Source organism: Neltuma alba, unplaced genomic scaffold, assembly GCF_004799145.2.
Source record: "Neltuma alba isolate B1F8T4 unplaced genomic scaffold, ASM479914v2 tig00011202_pilon, whole genome shotgun sequence".
NCBI lineage: Eukaryota > Viridiplantae > Streptophyta > Magnoliopsida > Fabales > Fabaceae > Neltuma > Neltuma alba.
This window is the reverse complement of record NW_021635926.1, coordinates 399905-411048: the sequence shown is the minus strand read 5'-3', so window position 1 is coordinate 411048 and position 11144 is coordinate 399905. Positions and strand designations below refer to the sequence as shown.

Sequence of the window (11144 nt, the reverse complement as noted above, 5' to 3'; positions counted from 1 at the left end):
TCAGTAGCTAGCTAGGGCTTCTGTATGGAGATGAAGGTGGAGAGCATCCTGTAAACCAGACATGACGTATCCCATTGTTGGCCTCTTGATCCTTTTTCCTTCCAAACACATCTTAGCCACTTCCCAAACCTTCTTCACAGATTCACGTTTCGCGTCACCAATTAGCCTCGCGTCTATTATCTCTTCCAGTGATGATTCATCATTTTCAACTTTTCTCAGAGCCCAGTTTGCCAGATTCTTTGCTTCGACAGGTAGGGCACGATTCAGAGCAGGCCTCCCACATAGAACTTCCAAAAGCACAATCCCAAATGAGTACACATCTGATTTCTCTGTCAAACGCTGCGTTCTGAAGTACTCAGGATCTAAGTAACCGAAGCTTCCCTTCACAACAGTGGTCACATGGGACTTATCTGAAGATGGGCCACTCCGTGAGATCCCAAAGTCTGAAACTTTGGCCACCAAATTCTCATCCAACAGAATATTCGCCGCCTTCACGTCTCTGTGTATTATGCTTTGACAACCACCCGTACCTGTGTGAAGATAATGAAGCCCAGTGGCTGCTCCTATGCAGATTTCAAGCCTTTGCCTCCATGAGAGCGGGACGACGACGTTTTTCCCGTACAGAAGGTCGTCCAGAGATCCGTTTACCATGTAGGCATAAACCAGAACCATTTGGTTGTCCTCGTAGCAATATCCAAGAAGAGAGACGAGATTTTGGTGACGAAGTTTCGATAAGAATTTGATCTCGTTCTGAAACTCGGCAATGCCTTGATTGGACTGAGGATTTGCTTTCTTCGTCGCAATCATCGTACCGTCTTTGAGCTGTCCCATGAACACCTTCCCAAACCCACCATTGCCGACATGATAGCTCTTATCGAAATTGTTGGTTGCTTTTTGAATCTCCTCGAACGTGAATATTCTGAGTCTTCCTTCGTTGTTTGAAAGAGTGATGTTGGACTTGCCAGCTCTTATGCGACCATAAAAGTAATAAATAACACATGCGAACAAAAGCAAAGCTGCCATGCCACAGCTCGAAATGATTAATGCTACTCTTGGAATGTTCCGATCTGACTTAGAAAATATATCGTCAACTGAGGAAAGCCCATCCAAGTTTCTAACGTCGTTGCTCATTTTCAGAATCTCTAGCCCGTTCAAGATAGCATTAAGGCCCTGCTCAAGGCCACCAGCTTCCACAGTCACACTCAAGTTATCTGAATCTTCTTCAGAAGTATTATTGGTGACATAGTCGATCACGTATGGAACACCAATATCATAGGTAAAGGCTGATAGATTCAGATTTTTCATCACAACCTCGGAGTTTACGTACACATTGAAAAACAAGCTGTTTCTGGACTTGCTTATTATATCGCAGAAATGCATCCTCAGTATGTATTTGAAATTTGGACTCGCTGGGAAGACCCAAGTCAAATTGGACTTGCTCAAAATGTTTTTCAAGGCTTTTGCGGTGGCATAAACATCTGCAGGTGCTACCTCGGAAGACACGAAGTCGTTGGATGAAGACTTTATGGAGAATGGGTTCCCTGATATATTTGAAGCTAAAGGGTTAGGCTGGAGATACTTATCGTCCTCTTCCCAAACTCTGAAAAGAGTGCTGTTTTGGGAAGGGACTAAAGAGTGGCCTCCCATGTTCAAGCGATACATGGTTTCAAGAGCAGTATCTTTCAATTTTGGAAAAGATAAGGTGTGACCAAAAGAGAATATCTTATCTGGGATAGAAACAACCTCAATGGCATTCGCAAATGCAACATCGGAGTCTCTAAAAGGAACAAAAGTGAGGATTAAAATGTCAGTACTGACATAAATCACAAACTCCTTGAACAAGTAAGTACTATTGTGTTTAGAGGTGTTAAAGCTAAAGCGATCAAGGAGGACATAGCTTCCAGCGACAACACTGAACGAGGCTGAAGCCAACGTTTTGGAAAGAGGATAAAAGTAGAGTCGGACGAAATGCCAGCCTTTGTGGTTCATGTCGAAGTTGTAAGAAGCTGAGGTTGAGAAAGTTCTAGCAGATTGGTAAATCGGGGAGAAAGTTCTAGAAGAATTAATAATATCAGAATGTTCAGAATCAAATGTAACAGAGGGTTGTTGAGAATCAGGAACAAAGGTACGATGAAGATGAGTAATGTTATTGGAAGAACCGCAAGCAATGAAGTAACTATCAAGAGGAGCATCTGTGGACGTAGAGCAGGATGAATGAATTATGAACAGAAGAAGAATGAGAGAGTAATAAAACTCGAGGTTCCTCATCTTCGATCGATCAAATGTCATTGTTCGAACAAACCACATCGTTAATTTATAATAGAGGAGATTATTCCAACGTCGTACGAGGATGGGTTAATTTAGTCGTCACATGATTTCTTACCTCCTTCCAGATCTCTACGTTTAGTCTATTAGTCGAATCCCTGTCCAGTTAAGTTCGTTCTGGTTTAAAAAGGGTTTGTATTCGGTTGAATTGATATAAGTCTTGAAAACAAGATCGGATATCTGACAAAAGAAAGGATGCATGGATGGTCATTTAGAAGTGAAAGCAATGTTAAAAAATGCAACAAGAGCATATCTACTCCCATTTTATATTCTCGCTTCCAAAAAACCAAAACCGACCAAAAGAGGCATGAAAGTGCCAAGAAATTGACTAAGAAGGGAAAGGAAACCACAAATTAAAACAAAATTATTATATCTCGAAAAGTCCGGAACAGGGGTCCAGTGATTGAATTAGCAATTACATATCTTTCATTACTATATTTTAAATTGGCAATGATTTTTTTGGCTAAGTTTATGCTTGCGTGTTGAATGAGTCAATATAATCAAATATGGGTATCAATTCTTTATCAATCGATCTACACGGAAATCAGATAAAGTACATTTTGATGCTCATTATGCTTGGTTATGAAAATTAAATTAATTAATTATTATCTTTCAAGTATCCTTTTTTTTTTAACCTGATATCTTTATAGTATACACAAGCATATCATTTTACCATTGGAAAAGTTATATTTTTTGTCAACAAAAGAGTTATATATTAATTTCGAATTTCGATATAAAAATACGATATTTATATACTGTTTGGACATCATTTTGCCATTCGTACATTAATCAATCAAACCAATTAGACCCTAATCCGTCACGATGCTTCGTATTAGCAGACATGTAAAGTAAGGGTCTTTTCAGAGACCGTTGATGTTTCCTACCTAGAAGACCGGTGACCATGTTAATTTTTCATTCATCCTTGTATTTTTTTTTTAAAAATCATTTTTATTTAGTATTAAAAGTTAAAACGCAATATTATAATCACTAATAATAATAAAAAAACTCATAAAAATCATAAAAAAATATTTTTTTTATTAGACCTAATAACATTGGAATATGATTTGGGGGTGTTTGACAAGATGAAAAAGTGCTTTTCAAAAATATTTTTTGGCAAAACAAGACAGACTCTTCTACATATTTATTTCGTATATCATAAAAGTATTTTAAAAACTATAATTTAGCTTCCATCCAAACATACCTTTAGTGATTCTTTCTTTTGAGAAACAGAATTACACAAAAAGCAAATAAAATCCGTACAGATAAACACAAGAGAAAAAGCGTAGGAAACACCTTATCAATAATCATAATACAGTCTTCAAGGTCAAAGTTAAAAATTAAAAAATTAGGATTCGTAGGTTGCGTCTCTCTTTACCATTTAACTGTTATTTCTTTTATTTTATCTTTTTCTTGAATTTTTAATTTTTTACTTATAATTTTTTTTTTTAAAAATGATTGAAGTCATCAAACATGGGATTTCGAGTCTCATAATTGGAAACAAGATGCTGTCTTTTGATTGAAAACAATGGATTAGATCTCATATTTCAATTTTGTTAATTTGTTAATTTCTTATTTCAATATTTTTTTACTTTATTTAAAAAAATAAAATAAAATCTTTCAACCAAAAGGATCCATATATATGTGTGCGCGCGCCCTTTTTCAGACATAATGCATGCCTGCATGAGTGAAGGAGTGCAACTTTCCCTTAAAAAATGTTAATCTCAAATTGTATACTCCTTTCTGTCTTATTTATAAAATCCTTTTCATAAAAAAACAGTTAAAATTAATTAAAAAATAAATATTTAAAATTTAAAATTTTTTCTAAGTATACCTTTATTTAATAAAGGGATAAATAAGAAAAAAATTACTAGTAATAAGATAAAGAATTAAAGAAAATATAATACGAGAGAAATAGGAGTAGACATAATTTAAAAAATTAATTAGGGATAAAATTGATAAAAATACATTTAATGGTCATACACTGTTAAATATTCCTCTTGTCCTATTTATAAGTCACTTCTAATATGTTTTACACAAACTAATGAAAACCTTAAATTTCATTAACCGTCATTTAAAATTCAATAATTTTTTAATTTTATTCCTGTTTAATATACACTATGCCTCATGTAAACAAAATCAACACAATAATAAACGAAAAATAAAATTATATATCCATATAAAAAATTTCTACTAGTGTTCTCTAAATAGGACCAAAAAATGTCTTTTTTATCTGCCATATAAATAGAATCAAAGGAGTATAATCTTATAAAAAAGACCAAAATAATTTAAATTTCGGGATCTTAATTATGAGAAGGGAATAGTGTTTGAAATAGCCAATTTTTTTGCGTAAATTCTTTTTTAGGCCTCAAGACAACTCGTATAATTAATTGAGGAAGAAAACTATTCAATTTACACAGTCGGTGCATGTAAAGATCCCAACAATCTGCTGAATTTGTTAAAAGTCCATTTTTGGCGGCAAGGCAAACACATGCTTAATACAAAGTTTGTCCAGCTGATAAATACTATGTGATAGATCACATATTATCATTTAATATGTTGCTAATTGTGGGTCATATTCGAGTGTAAACATCAAGTAATTTATGCGAATTCATGGTCAAAAAAAAAAAAACAAAGAAAAGAAAAGTAGGTTACGTATGTGACTTTGTACGTATCGATAAAACTGGATGCTCTCTAAAACCACTTTTTGCCAAATGAACTTGTAAATGGGTCAAGCACACAGATTTGGCGTTGGAAAAACACTATTCACATATGAAAACTATTACAACACGTAATAATATGAAAGCTCATGGCATGATCAAGTGAATTTGTTTCTCTCAAATTGTTTGCTTTAATTGATTTTGATAATTGTTTTCTTTTGTATTAACGTACTATTTTATTCTTTATTTATTACTGTATAGATTGTTATTTTTTTGGGAAAATATATACTATATTAAATAGGGATAGAATTGAAAAATTGTTAAATTTTAAAGTAAAATTAATAAAACATGTCAGAAGTTATTTATAAGTAGAACTAAAATAGTAAATAAAAAAGTTCGTAAAAATTAATTGAATGTGTTGGCTGAAAAAAGTTGAATGCAATAAATATATGATCTCTTTCTATTTTTCTCCAAGAATGTCTCGCCTGAGACTAGGAAGCCGCTCTTTAGTCCCTTCCCAAAACAGCACTCTTTTTAGAGTTTGGGAAGAGGACGATAAGTATCTCCAGCCTAACCCTTTAGCTTCAAATATATCGGGGAACCCATTCTCCATAAAGTCTTCATCCAACGACTTCATAGAACAAAGAATCAATCATCACTAGGAGTAATGGCGAGCCTTCCGGCTCTCTCGATGGCGGATTTTCCAATGATCAAAGCTCCTAGGCGGCACTCGGCGGAGGAAGCTGATTTACTGCAACGTTTTAAGAAGAAGATTAAATCTAATGCTGGAAGCGAAGGGGATGATGAAGGAAGACAGAGATCTTTCTCTGAAATGCTTAAAGGCACTGGTGCGAACACGGAGGTAGAGAATAGAAGACTGAATATGGAAGACGATGGAGTCCCATTTGGCTCGATGAAGTCGCACATTACTGTTTTGAAGCACCAAAAAGGTAGGTTCGCTGTTTCGGAATTCGTCTTTTCGAATGAAGCCCTGCAGAAAATCAGAAAACCTTTTAAGTTGAGCTTAATTGTTAAGCTCTTAGGCAGGAAATTGGGATTAGTAAGGATGGAGCAAAGAATTCAAAAAATGTGGGCTAGATCAGGGGTGGTTTCGGTAGTTGATCTCTCAAATGATTTTTTTATTGTCAATTTTACGTCTGTTGAGGATTATGAACTGGCTCTTATGAGGGGACCATGGATGATTTCTGACTTGTATCTCACTGTGAGGGAATGGAAACCAAATTTTGACCCTAAAGTGGAGGCAATTGAAGAAGTGTTGATTTGGGTTAGGTTTCCGGACTTGCCCCTGGAGTATTATGATGAGGGTATCCTAGAAGCTATGGGGAATGAGATTGGAAGTACAGTTAAGGTGGACATGTCGACATCTATGCAAACTAGAGGGGGATATGCAAGAGTGGGTGTGCAGGTGGACCTGAGGAAGCCTCTCCTTCCCTTGTATATCATTGATAAGAAGGAAAGACCCATAGTTTATGAAGGGCTTCACCTCTTATGCTTTTGTTGTGGTATGTATGGACACACTAAGAAGGAATGTAGTGAGAAGAAGCATGGTTTTAGAGAAGAGGGTCAAGCTAATCCTGAAGTCCCAAGTGAAAGGGAGGAATATGTTTTTGGTGAATGGTCTAAGGTACAGAAGAATAGGAGTCTGCGCAGGTTTAACCAAGGCAACAGAAAGGAAGAAGTATCAAGAGGGGGTCAGAATGGTTCAGGCTCAAGGTTCAGGAACCTAGCGAATGTGACTGAAGTAGAAATTCATGAGAATGAACTGATGGTGGAAGACAAAAGGCCAACAGAGGTTGTACAGGAGAAGATATGGTATAAGAGGAAATCTATGGAAAACTCCAAAGCAAATAATAATGAATCACAAATGAGCTTACCTGTGGTGTATGAGAACAGGGAAGTCGTGAAGTGTAGCTCCAAGTCTAACAAGCAAGGTAGCATGAAGGGGAGACAGAGGACTGTTAATGAGGACACTATTGCAGTGCGCAACAATAGTACTATGATTGTGGACTCTAATAGAGGCTGTTTGAAGGAATTGGATGTTAATGTTGTCCAAGAAACCCCAGAAATTGCAAAAGAAATCCTACAATTCAAAGATGGAAATGAAGGAAGACCCCCTAATTCTGGAGGGGTGGAAGAGAATGAGGTCAATGGTAGTGGGATGGAGGATGCAGAGAGGCAATGGAATAGTGCTGTGATGAGCATAGATTAATTGCTGATTTGGCCCCCTCTTATTTCTATTTTACCCATGAACTATGATCATCAGTTTTTGGTGTGGAACTGTAGAGGTGCTGGTAGCAGGAGGTTTGAGAGAAGTTTAAAGTTGCTGGTGCAGGAAAGGCGACCGGTTTTGGTGCGTCTTTTGGAGACTAGAGTTAGTCATACCAGGGCAGAGGAAGTGTTCCATAAAATAGGGTTAACCAACTTTGTGGCTGTGCCAGGTTTAGGATTTTCTGGTGGTATTTGGGTGGCTTGGAGAGATGATGAGCTGAAGTTTTCAGTGCTAAAAGAAAATGCGCAATATGTACATTTGGCAGTAAAGGGGCCGAGTAATTTGGAGTGGGTGGTTACTATTGCCTATGTTGGGCCAAGGGAAAGAGATAAATGCTTGTTCTGGGAAGAAATGTTTCAGTTTACTTTAGTTTCTGCAAGCCCTTGGTTTCTCTTGGGAGACTTTAACGATATTAGAGACCAAGGGGAAAAGAAGGGAGGAGCACCTATTCTGTTAAGGAGATGTGAGCTGTTCAATGAAAGAATTAATAGGTGCAGCTTGATGGATGTCGGTACTTGGGGAAATAGATTCACCTGGAAGGGGCTGATTCTGCAGGGTTATGAGAGAAGTTTTGAGAGGCTGGATAGGGGTATGTGTAATGTAAATTGGAGATGCTCCTTTCTAAATGCAATGATAAAAGTTTTGACCAGAATAGGGTGTTCTGACCATAATCCTCTGTTGCTTTGTTTGGGAGAGAGAAATAAGCCTAGTGGCGAACGCCCTTTCAGATTTGAAGCGGCATGGTTGCTTCACAATAACTTTGAGGAAATGTTGCAGAAGAACTGGAATAGGGAAGGTAAATTTAATGGAAGACTTAATAAATTGCGTGATAGTCTTATTTCTCGGAACCGTGAAGTGTTCAGAAGTATTCATAAAAGGAAGAAGCTTTTGGTTGCGAGACTAGATGGAATCCAAAAGAAAATCAGTAATTGCAATAGACCCAGCCCTTCCTTAATCAAACTGGAGGATAATTTGCAGAAAGAACTTGAAGATGTGCTGAGTCAAGAAGAGATACTGTGGTACCAGAAATCTAGAAGAGAGTGGATTAACGATGGAGATAGAAACACTAAGTTCTATCATGTTCGAACTCTTGATCGGAGAAGGAGAAATAAGGTAGCTATGCTAAAAAGGGATGGAGAAATTTGGGTAGAGGATCAAGAAGAATTAAAGGAAATGGCTAAGGATTTCTTTATAAAGCTATTTACTGAAGAAAAGAATTCTGACCAGCAAGATTTAGGGGTGACTGAGAACCTGATGATCACCTTTCCCACTTTACCATCAAAAGAGATAGAATGGATGGATAGAGATATTGTGGATGAGGAAGTGAGGGATGCCATGTTTTCAATTGGAGCCTTTAAAGCCCCCGGTGAAGATGGTTTCCCTGCTATTTTCTTCTAAAGAGAATGGGAGTTTATAGGCCCTGATGTGAGTGAGTTTGTGAAGAAACTTTGGCGAAATGAGGAAGATTTGCAAGAAGTGAATAAGACTTTGCTGGTGTTAATTCCTAAGGTGGAAAGGCCTGATTCCTTAAAGCAAATGAGACCTATTGGCCTATGCAATGTTGTTTACAAATGTGTTTCTAAAATTATTGTTAAAAGGATGAAACAGATTCTTAATAGGGTTGTATCCCCTAACCAAGCCAGTTTTGTGCCAGGCAGACAGATTCAAGACAATATTGTTGTTGCCCAAGAGATTATTCATTCTATGAAACTCTTGAAGGGAAAGGTTGGCTATTTTGCTATTAAAATTGATTTGGAAAAAGCCTATGATAGGCTAAGGTGGAGTTTTATTAAGGAAGTCTTAGGTGAGTTGGGCTTAGCTGAGGGGTTCAAGAAGTTGTTAATGAGGTGTATTACCTCTGTCTCTATGCAAGTGATTTGGAATGGTGAGAAGACTGAAGGTTTTAACCCCTCTAGAGGAATTCGACAAGGAGACCCCTTGTCCCCCTATATTTTTGTTCTTGCTATGGAAAAATTGTCCCATATTATTCAAGGGGCCAAGGAAGGAGGGCGATGGCGAGCCTTTAAGGTGGGAAGAAATGGCCCTGAGATTTCTCATCTAATGTTTGTTGATGACCTAATGTTGTTTGGGGAAGCTTCAGAAGAACAAATGAGGTTAACTATGAAGTGTTTGGAGCATTTCTGTGATATTTCTGGACAGAAGGTTAATGCTGGTAAGTCAGCACTCCTTTTCTCCAAGAATGTCTCGCCTGAGACTACGAGGAAACTGGTTGATCTCTCTGGTTTTGTTGAAACAGATGAATTAGGAAATTACTTAGGTATTCCACTCAGTAATACAGGGGGAAATTGAAGAACTATGGCTATGTATTAGACAAGGTCAAGAGAAGATTAGCTAATTGGAAGGTTAATTGCTTAAGTATGGCTGGCAGAATTACCCTAGCAAAGTCTGTCATGGGAGCGATTCCTATTTACCCAATGATGGTGACCTTGTTACCTAAAGGTCTTCTAGAGGAGGTGGAGCGGGTGCGACGGAATTTTATATGGGGCCATAAGGAGGAAACCTGTAAGGTGCACCTAGTTGGGTGGGATACTATTAAGAAACCAAGGAGGAACGGAGGACTAGGGGTGTTAAGCCTAACTGAGATGAACCAGGCTTGTTTACTAAAGATGGCATGGAAGCTGAGGAATAAGTCTTGTGGTTTTTGGGCAAAAGTTTTGAAATGGAAGGATAATTCTGGTAATGAGCTCTCTTCAATCCTTCATATTCCAAAGGTTGCCTCTCCTCTATGGAGAGATATTGGTGTGGTTTGGGAGGTGTTAAATGCTCACTCTTGGAAGGGGATTGTTGATAGTAAAGATACCTCTTTTTGGCTTGAACCCTGGGTGGATAAGGATACTTTACTTATCAACTCCTGTGTGAAAGAGGTCGATGATGGGTGTTTGGAAAGCTCGGTTGCCGATATGGTAGATTTTGACCGGAGTTGGGACTGGAGAAGGCTTCAGGCTCTTCTAAATAAAGAGGCTCCAAAAAAAACTACGTGCTTTTCATCCTCCATATGCCGTAGGCTCTGATGTGGTTCCGTGGAAAGGCAGCAAGTGTTCATATACGGTGAAGGAAGGGTATAATAAACTAAGAAGTGACAATTGTGGAATTCGAAATAAATTGTGGGAACTAATTTGGAAGTGGAATGGGCCAGAAAGGATTCGATGTTTCCTATGGCTTGTGGCTCATGACAGTCTGCATACAAATGCTCTGAGATTCAAGAGATGGGGAGCGGAAGGAGCGTGTGAGGATTGTGGAAGTTTTGAAACTACTTTACATGCTGTCAGGGATTGTAGGAGGGCTAGTGCAGTTTGGCTAGAAATCTCTAATGACAGTCATATCCAGTCCAATTTTTTCTCTGATCCCCTCATACAATGGCTAATTTCTAACCTTAGTGATAGAAGGAAGGTTAGAGACATACCTTGGTGTATTATCTTTGGTGTCACCACCTGGATATTGTGGAAGCAGAGGAATGAGTTTGTGTTCCAGACTTCACAAAAAATAGGCGGGGCTCTCGTTCATAGAATTTGGTTTCTTGCAGACGAATTTATGAATGCTAAAGGTCTAGTTGTAAAGTCGAATATCAAGACTTTGACTGTTCAAAAGTCGTGGTCTGCTCCGGATCTGGGGTGGATTAAGATCAATTCAGACGGTGCTTGTTGTGGTGATCCGAGCTTCGCGAGTTGTGGAGGTGTCCTGTGAAATGAGGAAGGTGAGTGGATATGTGGTTTTGCCCAAAGACTTGGCTTTTGTGGCGTGATAGAAGCAGAAAGTTGGGGGATTTTGAAAGGGCTTACCTTGGCTTGGAATAGAGGCTTTCGTAAGATCATCATGGAAACTGACTCTGAAATTCTGGCTAAGCGATTGAA

The 11144-nt window shown here is 38.0% G+C and overlaps 2 protein-coding genes across 2 annotated transcripts; one reads left to right on the top strand and one right to left on the bottom strand.

Moving 5' to 3' along the window:
• Positions 1 to 2289, bottom strand: LOC114762248 (receptor-like protein kinase THESEUS 1). The gene has a single exon (XM_028951711.1). It carries the CDS (start codon positions 2287 to 2289, stop codon positions 1 to 3), a length of 2289 nt encoding a protein of 762 aa, XP_028807544.1.
• A 4959-nt stretch (positions 2290 to 7248) lies between these two features.
• On the top strand, positions 7249 to 8670 carry LOC114762247 (uncharacterized). The gene has a single exon (XM_028951710.1). The coding sequence runs from the start codon at positions 7249 to 7251 to the stop codon at positions 8668 to 8670; it is 1422 nt and encodes a 473-aa protein (XP_028807543.1).
• The last annotated feature ends 2474 nt before the right edge of the window (positions 8671 to 11144 follow it).

Coding starts and splice junctions, on each gene's coding strand:
- LOC114762248 (XM_028951711.1), bottom strand. CDS start 2,289: ATGACATTTGATCGATCGAAGATGAGGAACCTCGAGTTTTATTACTCT.
- LOC114762247 (XM_028951710.1), top strand. CDS start 7,249: ATGAACTATGATCATCAGTTTTTGGTGTGGAACTGTAGAGGTGCTGGT.